At 39.4% G+C, this 13,013-nt stretch overlaps 1 protein-coding gene across 1 annotated transcript in view; it reads left to right on the top strand.

Moving 5' to 3' along the window:
* Positions 1-1,979: 1,979 nt before the first annotated feature.
* UBR1 (ubiquitin protein ligase E3 component n-recognin 1) overlaps positions 1,980-13,013 on the top strand; it is a 173,489-nt gene continuing 162,455 nt past the window's right edge. Inside the window, exon 1 of the mRNA XM_065900181.1 lies at positions 1,980-2,061. Within this exon, the coding sequence (XP_065756253.1) occupies positions 1,981-2,061 (81 nt within the window). The 5' untranslated portion in view covers position 1,980. The remainder of the gene's footprint in view (positions 2,062-13,013) is intronic.

Below are 13,013 nucleotides of genomic sequence, written 5' to 3'. Positions count from 1 at the left end.
TCTCCATTGCCAGTAATGATGTAGTTAAAACTTCACTTGCACACTGAATTATTTCTCTAGGATACAGTCTTAAAAATGGAATTGCTAGGCCAAAGTGTATGCATTAAAAAAAAAAAAAAAAGGATCCGGAAGGTTGCCACATTGCTTTCCTGCAGGTTTACCAATTTACACTTGCATTTTACATAACAATATATGAGTATCCTTCCAGCTTATCAACAATGGTGATTATCTTTAAGAAAACAAACAAAAAAACCTCACCAAATTTACAGGCAATAAATGGAATCCATTTTTCTTTAATTTGCATTTATTTGCTTACTACTTAGGTTTTTTTCATATATTTATAAAAAATGATGAGTATTTTGTTTTTTAATAAATTTATTTATTTATTTTTGGCTGTGTTGGGTCTTTGTTGCTGAGTGTGGGCTTTCTCTAGTTGTGGTTAGCGGGGGCTACTGTTCGTTGCGATGTGCAGGCTTCTCATTGTGGTGGCTTCTCTTGTTGTGGAGCATGGGCTCTAGGCACGCAGGCTTCAGTAGTTGTGGCTCGCGGGCTTAGTTGCTCTGCGGCATGTGGGACCATCCAGGACCAGGGCTCAAACCTGTGTCCCTGCATTGGCAGGCGGATTCTTAACTACTGTGCCACCAGGGAAGTCCCCCAAATTGATGCGTATTTATGTATTTTGTCCATTTTTAAAATTGGAAGAGTCTTCTTTGGGATTTTATCCTTTGGTCTGTCATGAGTGAGTGCTACAGAAATTTCTACCCAGTTTTTGTTTACTTTTTAACTTTGTGTAACTTATTTTTATATGTAAGTTTTTAATTTTCATGAAATTACCTATCAGTCTTTTTATATTATCTGTCTATATTTCTGACATTTAATATTTTCTATATTTTATATTTTCTGCCTTTTCTGTCATGCTTTAAAAAGCCTTCTCCACCTCAATATTATACAAATACATTTACTTATTTCTTTACTTTTTAAAAGCAGTTAATGCCTCAATTCATTATTTTTATATACTATTTGAGGTAAAGACCTAACTTAATCTTTCCCCAAATAGTTAACTACTATTAACTCTTTCCAGAGCATTAGGATTTTCCTCTTGTTAAAAAATACGTTCTAAAATTACTTCTTTTGTAAACAATTTACAACAATACGGAAGGTAAAGTAGCTCTAGACCACCTCCCTCCTCTCCTGTTCCTCAGAGCTAACTATTAATAGTTTGCTCTGTTCCCTTTCAAGACTGTTACTTTCGCATTTAAAAGGTAGGTAAGTGCCAAACCATAGTTTGTGGCAACTTGATTGCATTTTCCTCCCACTTAATTTATCTTTATCTTTTCACACAGAGCTATTTTGTTCTCTTTAAGAGCTACACGATGTTCCATAATGCAGATGTACCACGTTTATTTCGTCTTTCCTCTGCCGCTGAATGACTAGGTTTCCCATTTCTCGTTACTTCTTCACCACCTCTCCCAAGAGCTGCTGGGGCCCAAGCTTTCTTGCGCGCATGTGCCAGTTCCCACAAGCTACGCTCTTAAAGAGAGCTTTTATTTGAGTATTTTTTCATTTTGTGGGCTCTGGGGAACCAATGCAGGTACTTAGGAAGGCAAAACACACCCAACAACCGCCCGACCAGAAAGAGACTCAGAGCAGGTTCTCACTTAGCCCCGACAATTTTCTTCCTTTCATAATGGACGCTGAACTTGTTTTTCACCTCGTAGATTCAACAGTTCCCAGCACCGAAACCAGCTGTACAACCACTCGGCCACCAAGCACTGTGACTAGAAAACAAGTGGAAGAAACAGCCGCACCGGCCGTGACGCCTGCTTCCGGAAGCGGACCGGAAACCGCTGTTTGATTCTGCGTCAAACCCGACTTCAGGGGCCGTCGTAAAACTGTCGCCCTTCGTCTCTGGGACCGGCCACAGGGTCCCACTCGCCTCCGGTGGGGCGTCTGGATCTGCGGGTGTCAGTTTCCCTCAAGATGGCGGAGGAGGAGGCTGGGGACGCAGAGAGGATGGAAGTCAGCACGGAGTTGCCTCAGACTCCACAACGACTGGCCTCTGTAAGTCCGTGTAGGCTAGTTGCTTTTGTCCCCCCGAGTCCTTCCCTACCGCGTTCAGGAGGATGTGGGGCTTCACCCCTTACGGTGGCTCTGGGGAGCGGGAGTCGTATGGATTGATCAGAAAGGAAGCCACAGAATAAAGTTAGTCATCACCCACATTCCTGCCGGCCAAGTCTCCGGTGTATAATGACTGTCATTTATTAGCCGTGACGAGTTCAAGCTTGTCTCTATCCTGAAATAGAAAGAACTGGTAATGTTATTAGATGGTCTGGTGTAGGGGTTTGGAGGAAGAGCCATTTTCCGACAGACGTAGTGTTAACCCCTCCTAGACGATAGGCGTCCAGCACGCAGCACCTAGTGTGGTATTGCATAGCTGGCTGGGTGGGGCTTCATAGTGACAGGGAATGCTGCCTCTGTCAACTCACGTCAAGATATAGGGTGTAGGAGTCGTAGTCCTTCGTTGTAGCATCTTGAGAACCCAGGCCTAATCCTCCGTGGAGAAACCCATCATCTGTCGTTGCTTTTTACAAGTGAAGAACAGACTTTCAGACATTTCAAGTCAGAGCGATACCATTAATTAATATCGGAATCTATGCTTTGCCCTTGTATTTTGAAAACCAAAAAAAAAAAAAAAAAAAGGGAAGGCAGAGATAGTAAATTTGAGTCAATAGTCTGACTACAGGGAGAAAGCTGACTGAGGAGGATAAGAGGTAGGGGGGCAACATTAGGGAATGTTCTGGATGTCCCCAGGCACCTAGTGGGGAGGTATATAGAAAATATTCAAATATTGGTCACTGCATGCTGTGAAGAGTTTTATTAATTTATCTTTATTGGTGCATATAGAAAGGTGTGGGATTACACCTCTTTCTGAAGTTTCTTTGGTTTGTAGTTTTAATAAAATCATTTTTGAAGTATTTTAATCCTGCAGGCACTTGAGCATTGTTTTATGAGAGAACAGAGTGAGCTCCAGGAAAGAGTCCACCTCAGGGACTGAAGAGACCGGCTGGGAGACAGAAATCAGGTGGGGAAGGAGTTAGACTAAGGGTTTGGCCATCAACTAGGGCAGTGCTTGCAACCATCCTCTACCCCAAGTAGCAGTTCAACCTCATTTCACCGTATTGAAGGGGAAAGCATGTGTTTGAGATGATAAGAAATGGGAAGATAGGGAAACTTTAGAAGCAGCTGAAACATCTGGTCTTAATGTAAAGCTGTGCGTCTTACATCTTCTAAGTAGTGGAGAAACTGTGCTGTGGTCAGAAGTGTTATCGTAATTTTGTATTGCTAAAGATGACTAGTGTGTATTTAAAGCTTTGATATATTAATTCCTTCCAGGTGGTACCAAAAAACCTCATCAATCTGGATCTTACTTATTTGGGATTGGAGATAATGGTACAGGAATTCAGCTAGAATTATGTTGCAAACTCTTCAATATTAGATTTCTTTGGGCAAGGTTTTGGGTTTTGCAAGATAGTAGGTAGATGACAAAAGTGTAAAAGCCTCAGGTAGCTCACACTCTAGAGACACAGGTAGGACAAGTGCTCAAATTTTAATACAAGATAGGGTGATGTAAGTGAATGAAGACCTGTGACTGGTGAGCCTCCTGATCACTTTTTTGGCTTGGCTGTCTCTATTTTAGGACTCTAGACATCTTCCTAGTTTCCTATTCTTTTTAAAAATACCACCTTCAATTTTATCCTGACAATGGAGTAAGACACTGGCTTTTCCAGTTTACTTCTTCTTCTCGATTAAGCGATTAAGCGAAGTGAGCTCAGAGATTCTTTAACATTTGAATGATTTGAATCTTAAATCACCATTGGGAGGCAGGGAAAAACAAAATAGTAAATATGGAACAGTTACAGAGGTCTAAGAAATCTTACCAATTCCATTAGAGTCTTGTCCCTGGGTATTATATAGTTTCTGTTATTCTTAAATCAAACTTCCTTCTTAGAGCCCAGGTCTTTTTTTTACTGTCATGTTGCAATCAGCAGGCATGAAGTCTCTCAAATTCCTGACATCACATAACATGCAATTAGAGTGAAGTTATAGGTATGAATTCTTGGACATTTATTAGAAGAGCCATTGCTTAAGAATAATTAGGGGAGTTGATTCTGTAGGTCTAGGGTGGGGTCTGAGAATTTGCATTTTCACAAGCATGCACTGCAAATGAAGTCCTGGTCTGTGGGCCACAGAGTAAGATTTAGCCAGAGACATTTAGAAGTTCTCAGTATAGAGTTGACAGTTGAGGTTGTGGGGATGGATAAGATCTTTGAGGAGGAAAGTCTGAGTTTGTGTGTGTGTTTATACATACACAGAGAGAAAGAGACAGTCACACAGAGAGGGAGGGAGGAAGAGAGGGAGAAGCGAGGAAGACAGGAATGATTGAATTTCAGGGATAGACAGTGGAGGAAGGAGCTAGAAAGGGAGCAGCCAAGCAGGTAGGAGGTGAGAGTAGTGCAGTGTCATAGGGTGTAGTTTCTAGGAGAGGGCAGTTTATTGGGTCTAGGGAGGTGAAGAGTGAGAAAAATTGGGAACTCATAGTATGTGGAGTGGTCTGACAGAACTTCTGCCTTCTGTCTTCATTAACTGGATTTTCTTTAGTAAGTCCATCTCAAAAGATGCCTCCTGGTATGGTACTAAACTCTTTTCTTTTCCCTGTCTACATCCTCTGCCCATGTGATTTCATCCAGTTCTGTGGCTTTAAATACCATCTGTATTCGTTCAGTTCCCAAATTTGTATCTCAGGGTCATCTCACTTTTGAGCTCCACAGTCACAGGTCCGTCTGCCTGCTTGACATATCCACTTGGATGTCTGAAAAGTGTTTCAAACGGAGAATTAATTAGGAAGCTACTACAGTAACCAAGCCATAGTTGCTGGTGGCTTGTACTAAAGCGATATCACTGGAGATGAAGAGAAGTGGGTGGATTGGGGAGAGATTTTGGAAGTATGGTAGAAGTAGAAAGATTTGTTTATGGTTTAGGCATGAGGGAAAAGGGAAGAAACAGATGACATCTGGATCCCCAGTTTTTGACTTAAGTATTCATGCTTGTGGCTGTGTCATATACTGAGAGGAAAGACCAGGTATTGGGAGGGCAAAGAAGGGAGACATCAAGTTTTGTTATCCCTGTCTCAGTAGATGACACTTCCATAATAGCTCTTGAATACAAACAATTCTGTCTGTCTCCACTCCATCTCTTTAGTCCTAGCCACCATCTGTTGCCTAGGCAACTGCAGTGGCCTTTTAACTGGTCTCTTAGCTTCTGTTTTTGCCCTCTTCCAGTCCATTCTCCACGGAGCAGCCAGAGAAATCTTTGTAAGACTAAATCAGATCATGTCCATCTCTTGCCTAAATCCTTCAGTGGTTTCCCATCTACTTGGAAAAAAATCTAAACTCATTGCATTTTCTTCAAGATCTGGCCTGATCCAGCCCCTCCATCTCCCCTCATTTTCTGTTACTTTCTCTTCATTCACTTTTAGCCACCCTAGCTTCCAAAATAAGTCCAAGCTCTGTCTTACTTCAGGGCCTGTGCCTTTGCTTGCTGTTCTTTTTCATAGAGTGTTTTTCCTCTGTTTTTTCTTGATACTTACCTTGTCTAAAAGATGGGTTCCTTTTACCATTCTCTGTCAAAGCATCCTGTTAATTTCCTCCACTGCACTTATTACAATCTGTGATTACTGTATTGTCTTTATTTATTTAAATGTCTGTTTCTCCTACCAGAATGTAAGTTCTGTGAAGGCAAGGATCATGTCTGACTTGATCATGATCACTTCCTGATCATGTCAAGGAAAAATTATCTACAATCTCATGCGTATAGGGGATCTTTAAGAGATAACATAGTCTTTTTATAGTGGACTTTAAAATATTGAGATATAGAGGAAGGAATGAGAAGTTATATGCTATTTTCAGTGGACGTGATTTTCCTTAGAAATCTGTATCTCTTATTTTAGGCCAGAGCACAGCTTTCTGTAGTAAGAACATACTTAGAGTGAGAAAACGAGGATGAAAACCAAAGTCCCTCTTTTTAAAAAATAAATAAATTTATTTGTTTATTTTTGGCTGCATTGGGTCTTTGTTGCTGTGTGCAGGCTTTCTGTAGTTGCAGTGAGTGGGGGCTACTCTTGGTTGCGGTGTGCAGGCTTCTCGTTGTGGTGGCTTCTCTTATTGAGGAGCACGGGTTCTAGGCACGCGGGCTGCAGTAGTTGTGGCACGCGGGCTCAGTAGTTGTGGCACACAGGCTTAGTTGCTCCGCGGCACATGGGATCTTCCTGGACCCGGGATTGAACCCATGTCCCCTGCATTGGCAGGCGGATTCCATAGCAGAACCTAGTGACAGTTACTTTTTCATCAGCATCTCCTAATTTCTATTGTAGGCAGCTAGGGAAAATTCTGATTTTCAGTACCAAATTCTGTAGAGTCCGATGAAGTTAAGTTTTAAAACTGCAAGTCAAGAGTGACAGCTTCGGGCTTCCCTGGTGGCGCCGTGGTTGAGAATCTGCCTGCCAATGCAGGGGACACGGGTTCAAGCCCTGGTCTGGGAAGATCCCACGTGCTGTGGAGCAACTAGGCCCACGAGACACAACTACTGAGCCTGCGCGTCTGGAGCCTGTCCTCTGCAACAAGAGAGGCCGCAACAGTGAGAGGCCCGCGCACCGTGATGAAGAGTGGCCCCCGCTTGCCGCAACTAGAGAAAGCCCTCGCACAGAAACGAAGACCCAACACAGCCAAAAATAAATAAATTAATTAAAATAAAAAATAAAAATTAAAAAAGAGTGACAGCTTCAGTCCTACTAGTAATTTATCTAGATGAGCTGGTGCTTGAGACTGACTGCTTATGTTTAATAACAGACATTGTCTTGCAAATAAAAAGGTTTTTGTCCTCAGTACTGCATAGAGTGTCTGTCTGGGTAGATATGTATATAAATCAGTGATGCAGGATGAACCAATGCAGTATCCTGCCCGTCCTTTCTTCGTGTGTGCTGGCTTTGAGGGTTACCTCAGATTTCTTTGAAGGTGTTAATCATATGTTGTGTTCTGTGAAACAATTTTCTTTAAGCTTTTAACTCAGATGGCTTAAAACAAACTATTAAGACCTCTTTAGTCCTGAGTGATTTCTGTGAACTCCTATGTGTTCGTCTAAAATATTCTGGTTCACATGCCTCCTGTTGAAGAAACAAAAGTTATTTCATGAGTTTGTTTTTTTAAAGCATTTGGTACAGCTTTTTTTTTTTAATGTTGTTACACCCTGTAGTAAGCTAAGTGCTTATGGAAATACGCTCTACTAAATAATGCTATTGAAAGACCCCAGAAGAGTTATTGTGCTTCCATAAGTGCCTACTTGCTATCCAGGAATGACACAGGCCCTGTCCAGAATGGAGTTTGTTTTTGATCACTTGAATGTAATTCTCCTTCTAATAGTTTACGTAATGCTATTCTTCAGAACGAAGTCTGTTTGACTTGTTTGGAGGAGTGGGGCTATAACCACTTAATGTGTCTTTATAGACTACCTTTTAAAAGTCCTTTGAACTTTTGGTATTGTTGGATAAGCTAGAAATGACTTTAGCCACAGGGGGGAAAATCTGTAAATTTATGCATTTATGTTTTTATATATACATACTCTGCCTTGCAATCTAAGAAAGAATTTTAGTTGTATTGGAAATATTTATTCAATACAGTAGAAAGAGAATATGAGATATGTACCCCATAGTGTAGGAAACCAAATTTCATTCATCCAGAGACTTCAAGGAGAGCTTAGAAAATTGGAGCATGAGCCTATGGTCAGAGCAGAAAAGGAGGAGAAAGGCTTGGAAGGGATGGTATGCTTTCGAAAACTAAATTCTGACAGCATGAATATATGTATATTATCTCAACAGGAAAGAAGAGAGAGGGGCCTTATTTGTCACACTACTCTATATTTGATTCTGGCTAATTTTATCAATGCCATGAGGACATAGTAGACTTATGTACGAAACAACACAAGGCTTAACAGACATAGGACCGATATGTTATAGGACACACACATAAAATCTCCTTAGGCTAAATTTTACATCAAAACTAACAAGGTGAAATTTAATTGCCATGAAAGTAAAGACTATGTCTAGGACTGGGTATTTGTGTGTAGGACTAGGTCTTTTATGTGAATGATTTGAGGGTTTTAGTTTTCTGCAAACTCACTAAGTCATAATGTGATGTGGCTGCCAAACAAACAAAAAAGTGAACTTTTAAAGCAGTTTAGTGTCCTGGATAAGGAAGGTAATAAGCAGTCCCACTCCTATGTACAGAGACATATTGTGCATGTTCTATGTACGAGAGAGAGTGCATGTTCTATGTAACATGGAGACTGGGCTGGATACCATGTCATTAGGGATGGCTAAGTTTCATTTCTAGGAATGAACAGATTTCTTTAGTTTCTACATTCCTGTTTAGCCATGGAATAAAGAAACTAATGAGAGACATAATATTTAGCTTCATTTATTTGATAGGTTGTTGGGTGAAAGAGCAGAATAATTTGTATTGGATTATTTCAGGCAGCATAGGATAAAAGTTACAGGAAAGTAGATTTTGGTTTAATTATGAGCTGTAAGAATGGAAGTTGGCTGAGTGGATGTGTTCAGACAGGCTTAGGGAGCTGATTATCAGATATGTTTTAGACAGGGTTTCCCTATGGGATAAGTGGGTGCACTAGGGTTTTTGTTGTTTGCTTGTTTTTAAACTTCATAAACCTGTCAAATAGTATTACAAGAAAATTTAGTATAACCAAAAGATTTCTTGGTGCCTAGAGGTGCTACAATTACTAGTCCAGTACTTGCTTTGAGCAGTTCTGCCACCTCCAGATTTTGTTATACCTTTAAAACAGGGGAATTAGAAACAGAATTACAGGCCCTCCATAGATGTCCATCAGTTATCTAAGGAAGGGTAAATTGTGATTTGAACAAAAGGAACCTAGTGTACTTTAAGTTCTGTTTTCAGACTGATGTTACCAGTCATCCCAGTCCCTGGGTCAGAGTTGAAAACATATTTTTTAATCTCCATGGGGATGAGGAAAATGTTTGGAATGTTTGGGGATTTAAATGTTGTGAGAATTTGTTTTTACAGGACAGTCAATTGGGAAAGTCTTCCCTTAACTCCAGATGTTGAAAAAAGCTTTTTTCCCTGAAAATGAAAATAAAAATTTCTTAATTTAATCATGTCTCAAATTGGAGAAAATACTAAAAGCAACCAACCAAAGAATCAAACCTACTCCAGTCACCAGAAATTCCTGAACATGTCACCCAGTAGAATACATCCTGTATAGTTTTTCTTATCTAGAAAAAAACCCCAGAAATCTTAGTTGAAAAAAAATTTTTCATACTTGCAGCAGTCATCTAGGAAAAAATTTTTGTGAAACAGCGTAATTGTACTTTATCTCCTGTAAGAATTTCGTAAACAGTTTTAGAAGGCTTAATGTTATTATTTGCTTTGTTCTCTTTAGCAAGAAGTCTATAACTTTCAACAATAACTGAGACCTTTTGTTAAGTACTTGAGATAGGCTTGTGTGAATACAAGGATTTGGAAGGAAAGTTCCTTCCCTCAAGGAGCTGAAAATCTGGTTGAAGAGGCTCGATGTACACATTTAAAGGTAACTAATGTTATCTGGCAAAGGTACAGGTGCTGAATGAGTACCTTCTTTAGTAAGTGCTGCATTGGAGTTACAGGGGAGAGAAATTTTCTTAAATGGGTCAGTGAAGTGTTCATGGAGGTGGGCTTTGAGCTAAATCGACCTTAAGGAACAACTAAGGTGGGGGGAGGTGGAAGGATAGAGAGCTAGTGGTAAGGTCAGTGGAGAGGGCATTGATGGCATCAACACCCAGACATTCTGTCCAAATCATCCAATTATGTAAAGATAACATTTTAAAATATCAGTTCCTCAGACTGAGACATGTAATGACAGGGATATAATTTAAGAATATTTAGTGGTATTCATTTAGAGGGAAAAATTAAAAAGAAGGCAAAGCTTTGTTTTTTGTTTTGTTTCACTATTAAAGTGAAATTGAACAAGTCTTATGGGTAAATTTAAAAGAATAATGTATTTATATTTGGTTAAGTAGAATGAACACTGAACTCTGGGAGTCAGGATACCTAAGTTCTATTCCTGACCCTGATAGTATTCAGTCTTGAACAAGCCAGTTTACTTTTTCCTTGTCACTCAGTTTTAAATGAAGGACTTGAACCAGAATAGATCCCTTAGGTTTTTGGTGATTCTCAAGTTTCTCATGTTCTTGAAAATATTCTTGAAAACTAGAACAGAAACTAGTTCTGTGCCTTCCATAATTAGGAAGGACAGAAAAAGGTTTTTGTTTGGTGTATAGGACTGAATATACAGGATTTTTTTTTTCTTTAGTGCTGTTTGAAGAAAAGAACTTTAGGTACACCATAGAACATTAAATCTGCTAGTTATAGTTGTTGCCAGGTATGCAGAGAACACAAGTTGTTGGTTTGTGAATATCCTAGAAAAGTTGGAGTTAGAATATTGGAAGGTTTAGTTCATTTTTTAAAAAAAGATTTTAGTAAAATATTAAAAATTTTACAGTTAAAAAATTACTCCCAAAATATGGAATCACTGTAAGGATATTATTCATATTAGGTAAGCAGACATACAAATTCCATGAAAGTATGCTAAAATCCCACTACCCACTACTGTTAACATTTTGGTATATCTTCCATCTAACTTTTTCCCCATGTTAATATATATAACACTTAACCAAAATGAGATTTTATACACACTGCTTTGTAACCTACTTTAATGTACTGTGTATCTTCAATGCCTTTCCATTAGATGGAAATAGACATCTTCAGCTATCAGCTCTTTTTTTCTAACTTCTTATTTTGAACTCATTTTAGACTTTTAGAAAACTTAGAAAAATAACACAGACAGTTCTCTTATATCCCTCACTCCTGCATCCCCTAATGCTAACATCTCACATAAATGTAGAACAATTATTAGGGACCAGAAATTAATATTGCTACTAACTAAACGACAGACCTTATTCAAATTGTACCAGTTTTCCTACTAATATCCTTCTTCTGTTCCAGGATCCTATTGAGGATCCCACCTGACATCCCACCTGTTTGTCTCTTCTAGTATGTAACAATGTCTCACTTTCTCCATAGTCTCCTTCCAGTTTGTAAGTGTCTTGGTCTTTCCTTGTTTTTCATGACCTTGACATGACTACTCAAGAATATTGAACAGTAACTTTGTGTCATGTTCCTTAATTTGGGTTTGATGTTTTCTTTTTTTTAACATCTTTATTGGGGTATAATTGCTTTACAATGGTGTGTTAGTTTCTGCTTTATAACAAAGTGAATCAGTTATACATATACATATGTTCCCATATGTCTTCCCTCTTGCGTCTCCCTCCCTCCCACTCTCCCTATCCCACCCCTCCAGGCTGTCACAAATCACTGAGCTAACATCCCTGTGCCTTGCAGCTGCTTCCCCCTAGCTATCTACCTTACTACGTTTGTTAGTGTGTATATGTCCATGACTCTCTCTCGCCCTGTCAAAGCTCACCCTTCCCCCTCCCCATATCCTCAAGTCCGTTCTCCAGTAGGTCTGCGTCTTTATTCCTGTCTTACCCCTAGGTTCTTCATGACATTTTTTTTCCCTTAAATTCCATATATATGTGTTAGCATACGGTATTTGTCTTTCTCTTTCTGACTTACTTCACTCTGTATGACAGACTCTAGGTCTATCCATCTCATTACAAATAGCTCAATTTCATTTCTTTTTAATGCTGAGTAATATTCCATTGTATATATGTGCCACATCTTTATCCATTCATCCGATGATGGGCGTTTAGGTTGTTTCCATCTCTGGGCTATTGTAAATAGAGCTGCAATGAACATTTTGGTACATGACTCTTTTTGAATTTTGGTTTTCTCAGGGTATATGCCCAGTAGTGGGATTGCTGGGTCATATGGTAATTCTATTTGTAGTTTTCTAAGGAACCTCCATACTGTTCTCCATAGTGGCTGAACCAATTCACATTCCCACCAGCAGTGCAAGAGTGTTCCCTTTTCTCCACACCCTCTCCAGCATTTATTGTTTCTAGATTTTTTGATGATGGCCATTCTGACTGGTGTGAGATAATATCTCATTGTAGTTTTGATTTGCATTTCTCTAATGCTTAATGATGTTGAGAATTCTTTCATATGTTTGTTGGCATTCTGTATATCTTCTTTGGAGAAATGTCTATTTAGGTCTCCTGCCCATTTTTGGATTGGGTTGTTTGTTTTTTTGTTGTTGAGCTGCATGAGCTGCTTGTAAATTTTGGAGATTAATCCTTTGTCAGTTGCTTCATTTGCAAATATTTTCTCCCATTCTGAGGGTTGTCTTTTGGTCTTGATTATGGTTTCCTTTGCTGTGCAAAAGCTTTGAAGCTTCATTAGGTCCCATTTGTTTATTTTTGGTTTTATTTCCATTACTCTAGGAGGTGGGTCAGAAAGGATCTTGCTGTGATTTATGTCATAGAGTGTTCTGCCTATGTTTTCCTCTAAGAGTTTGATAGTTTCTGGCCTTACATTTAGGTCTTTAATCCATTTTGAGCTTATTTTTGTGTATGGTGTTAGGGAGTGATCTTATCTCATACTTTTACATGTAGCTGTCCAGTTCTCCCAGCACCATTTATTGAAGAGGCTGTCCTTTCTCCACTGTACATTCCTGCCACCTTTATCAAAGATAAGGTGTCCATATGTGCGTGGGTTTATCTCTGGGCTTTCTATCCTGTTCCATTGATCTATCTTTCTGTTTTTGTGCCAGTACCATACTGTCTTGATTACTGTAGCTTTGTAGTATAGTCTGAAGTCAGGGAGCCTGATTCCTCCAGCTCCTTTTTTCGTTCTCAAGATTGCTTTGGCTATTCGGGGTCTTTTGTGTTTCCATACAAATTGCGAATTTTTTTGTTCTAGTTCTGTGAA

This window comes from Phocoena phocoena, chromosome 2 (genome assembly GCF_963924675.1).
Source record: "Phocoena phocoena chromosome 2, mPhoPho1.1, whole genome shotgun sequence".
NCBI lineage: Eukaryota > Metazoa > Chordata > Mammalia > Artiodactyla > Phocoenidae > Phocoena > Phocoena phocoena.
This window is presented reverse-complemented; position numbering and strand designations above follow the sequence as displayed.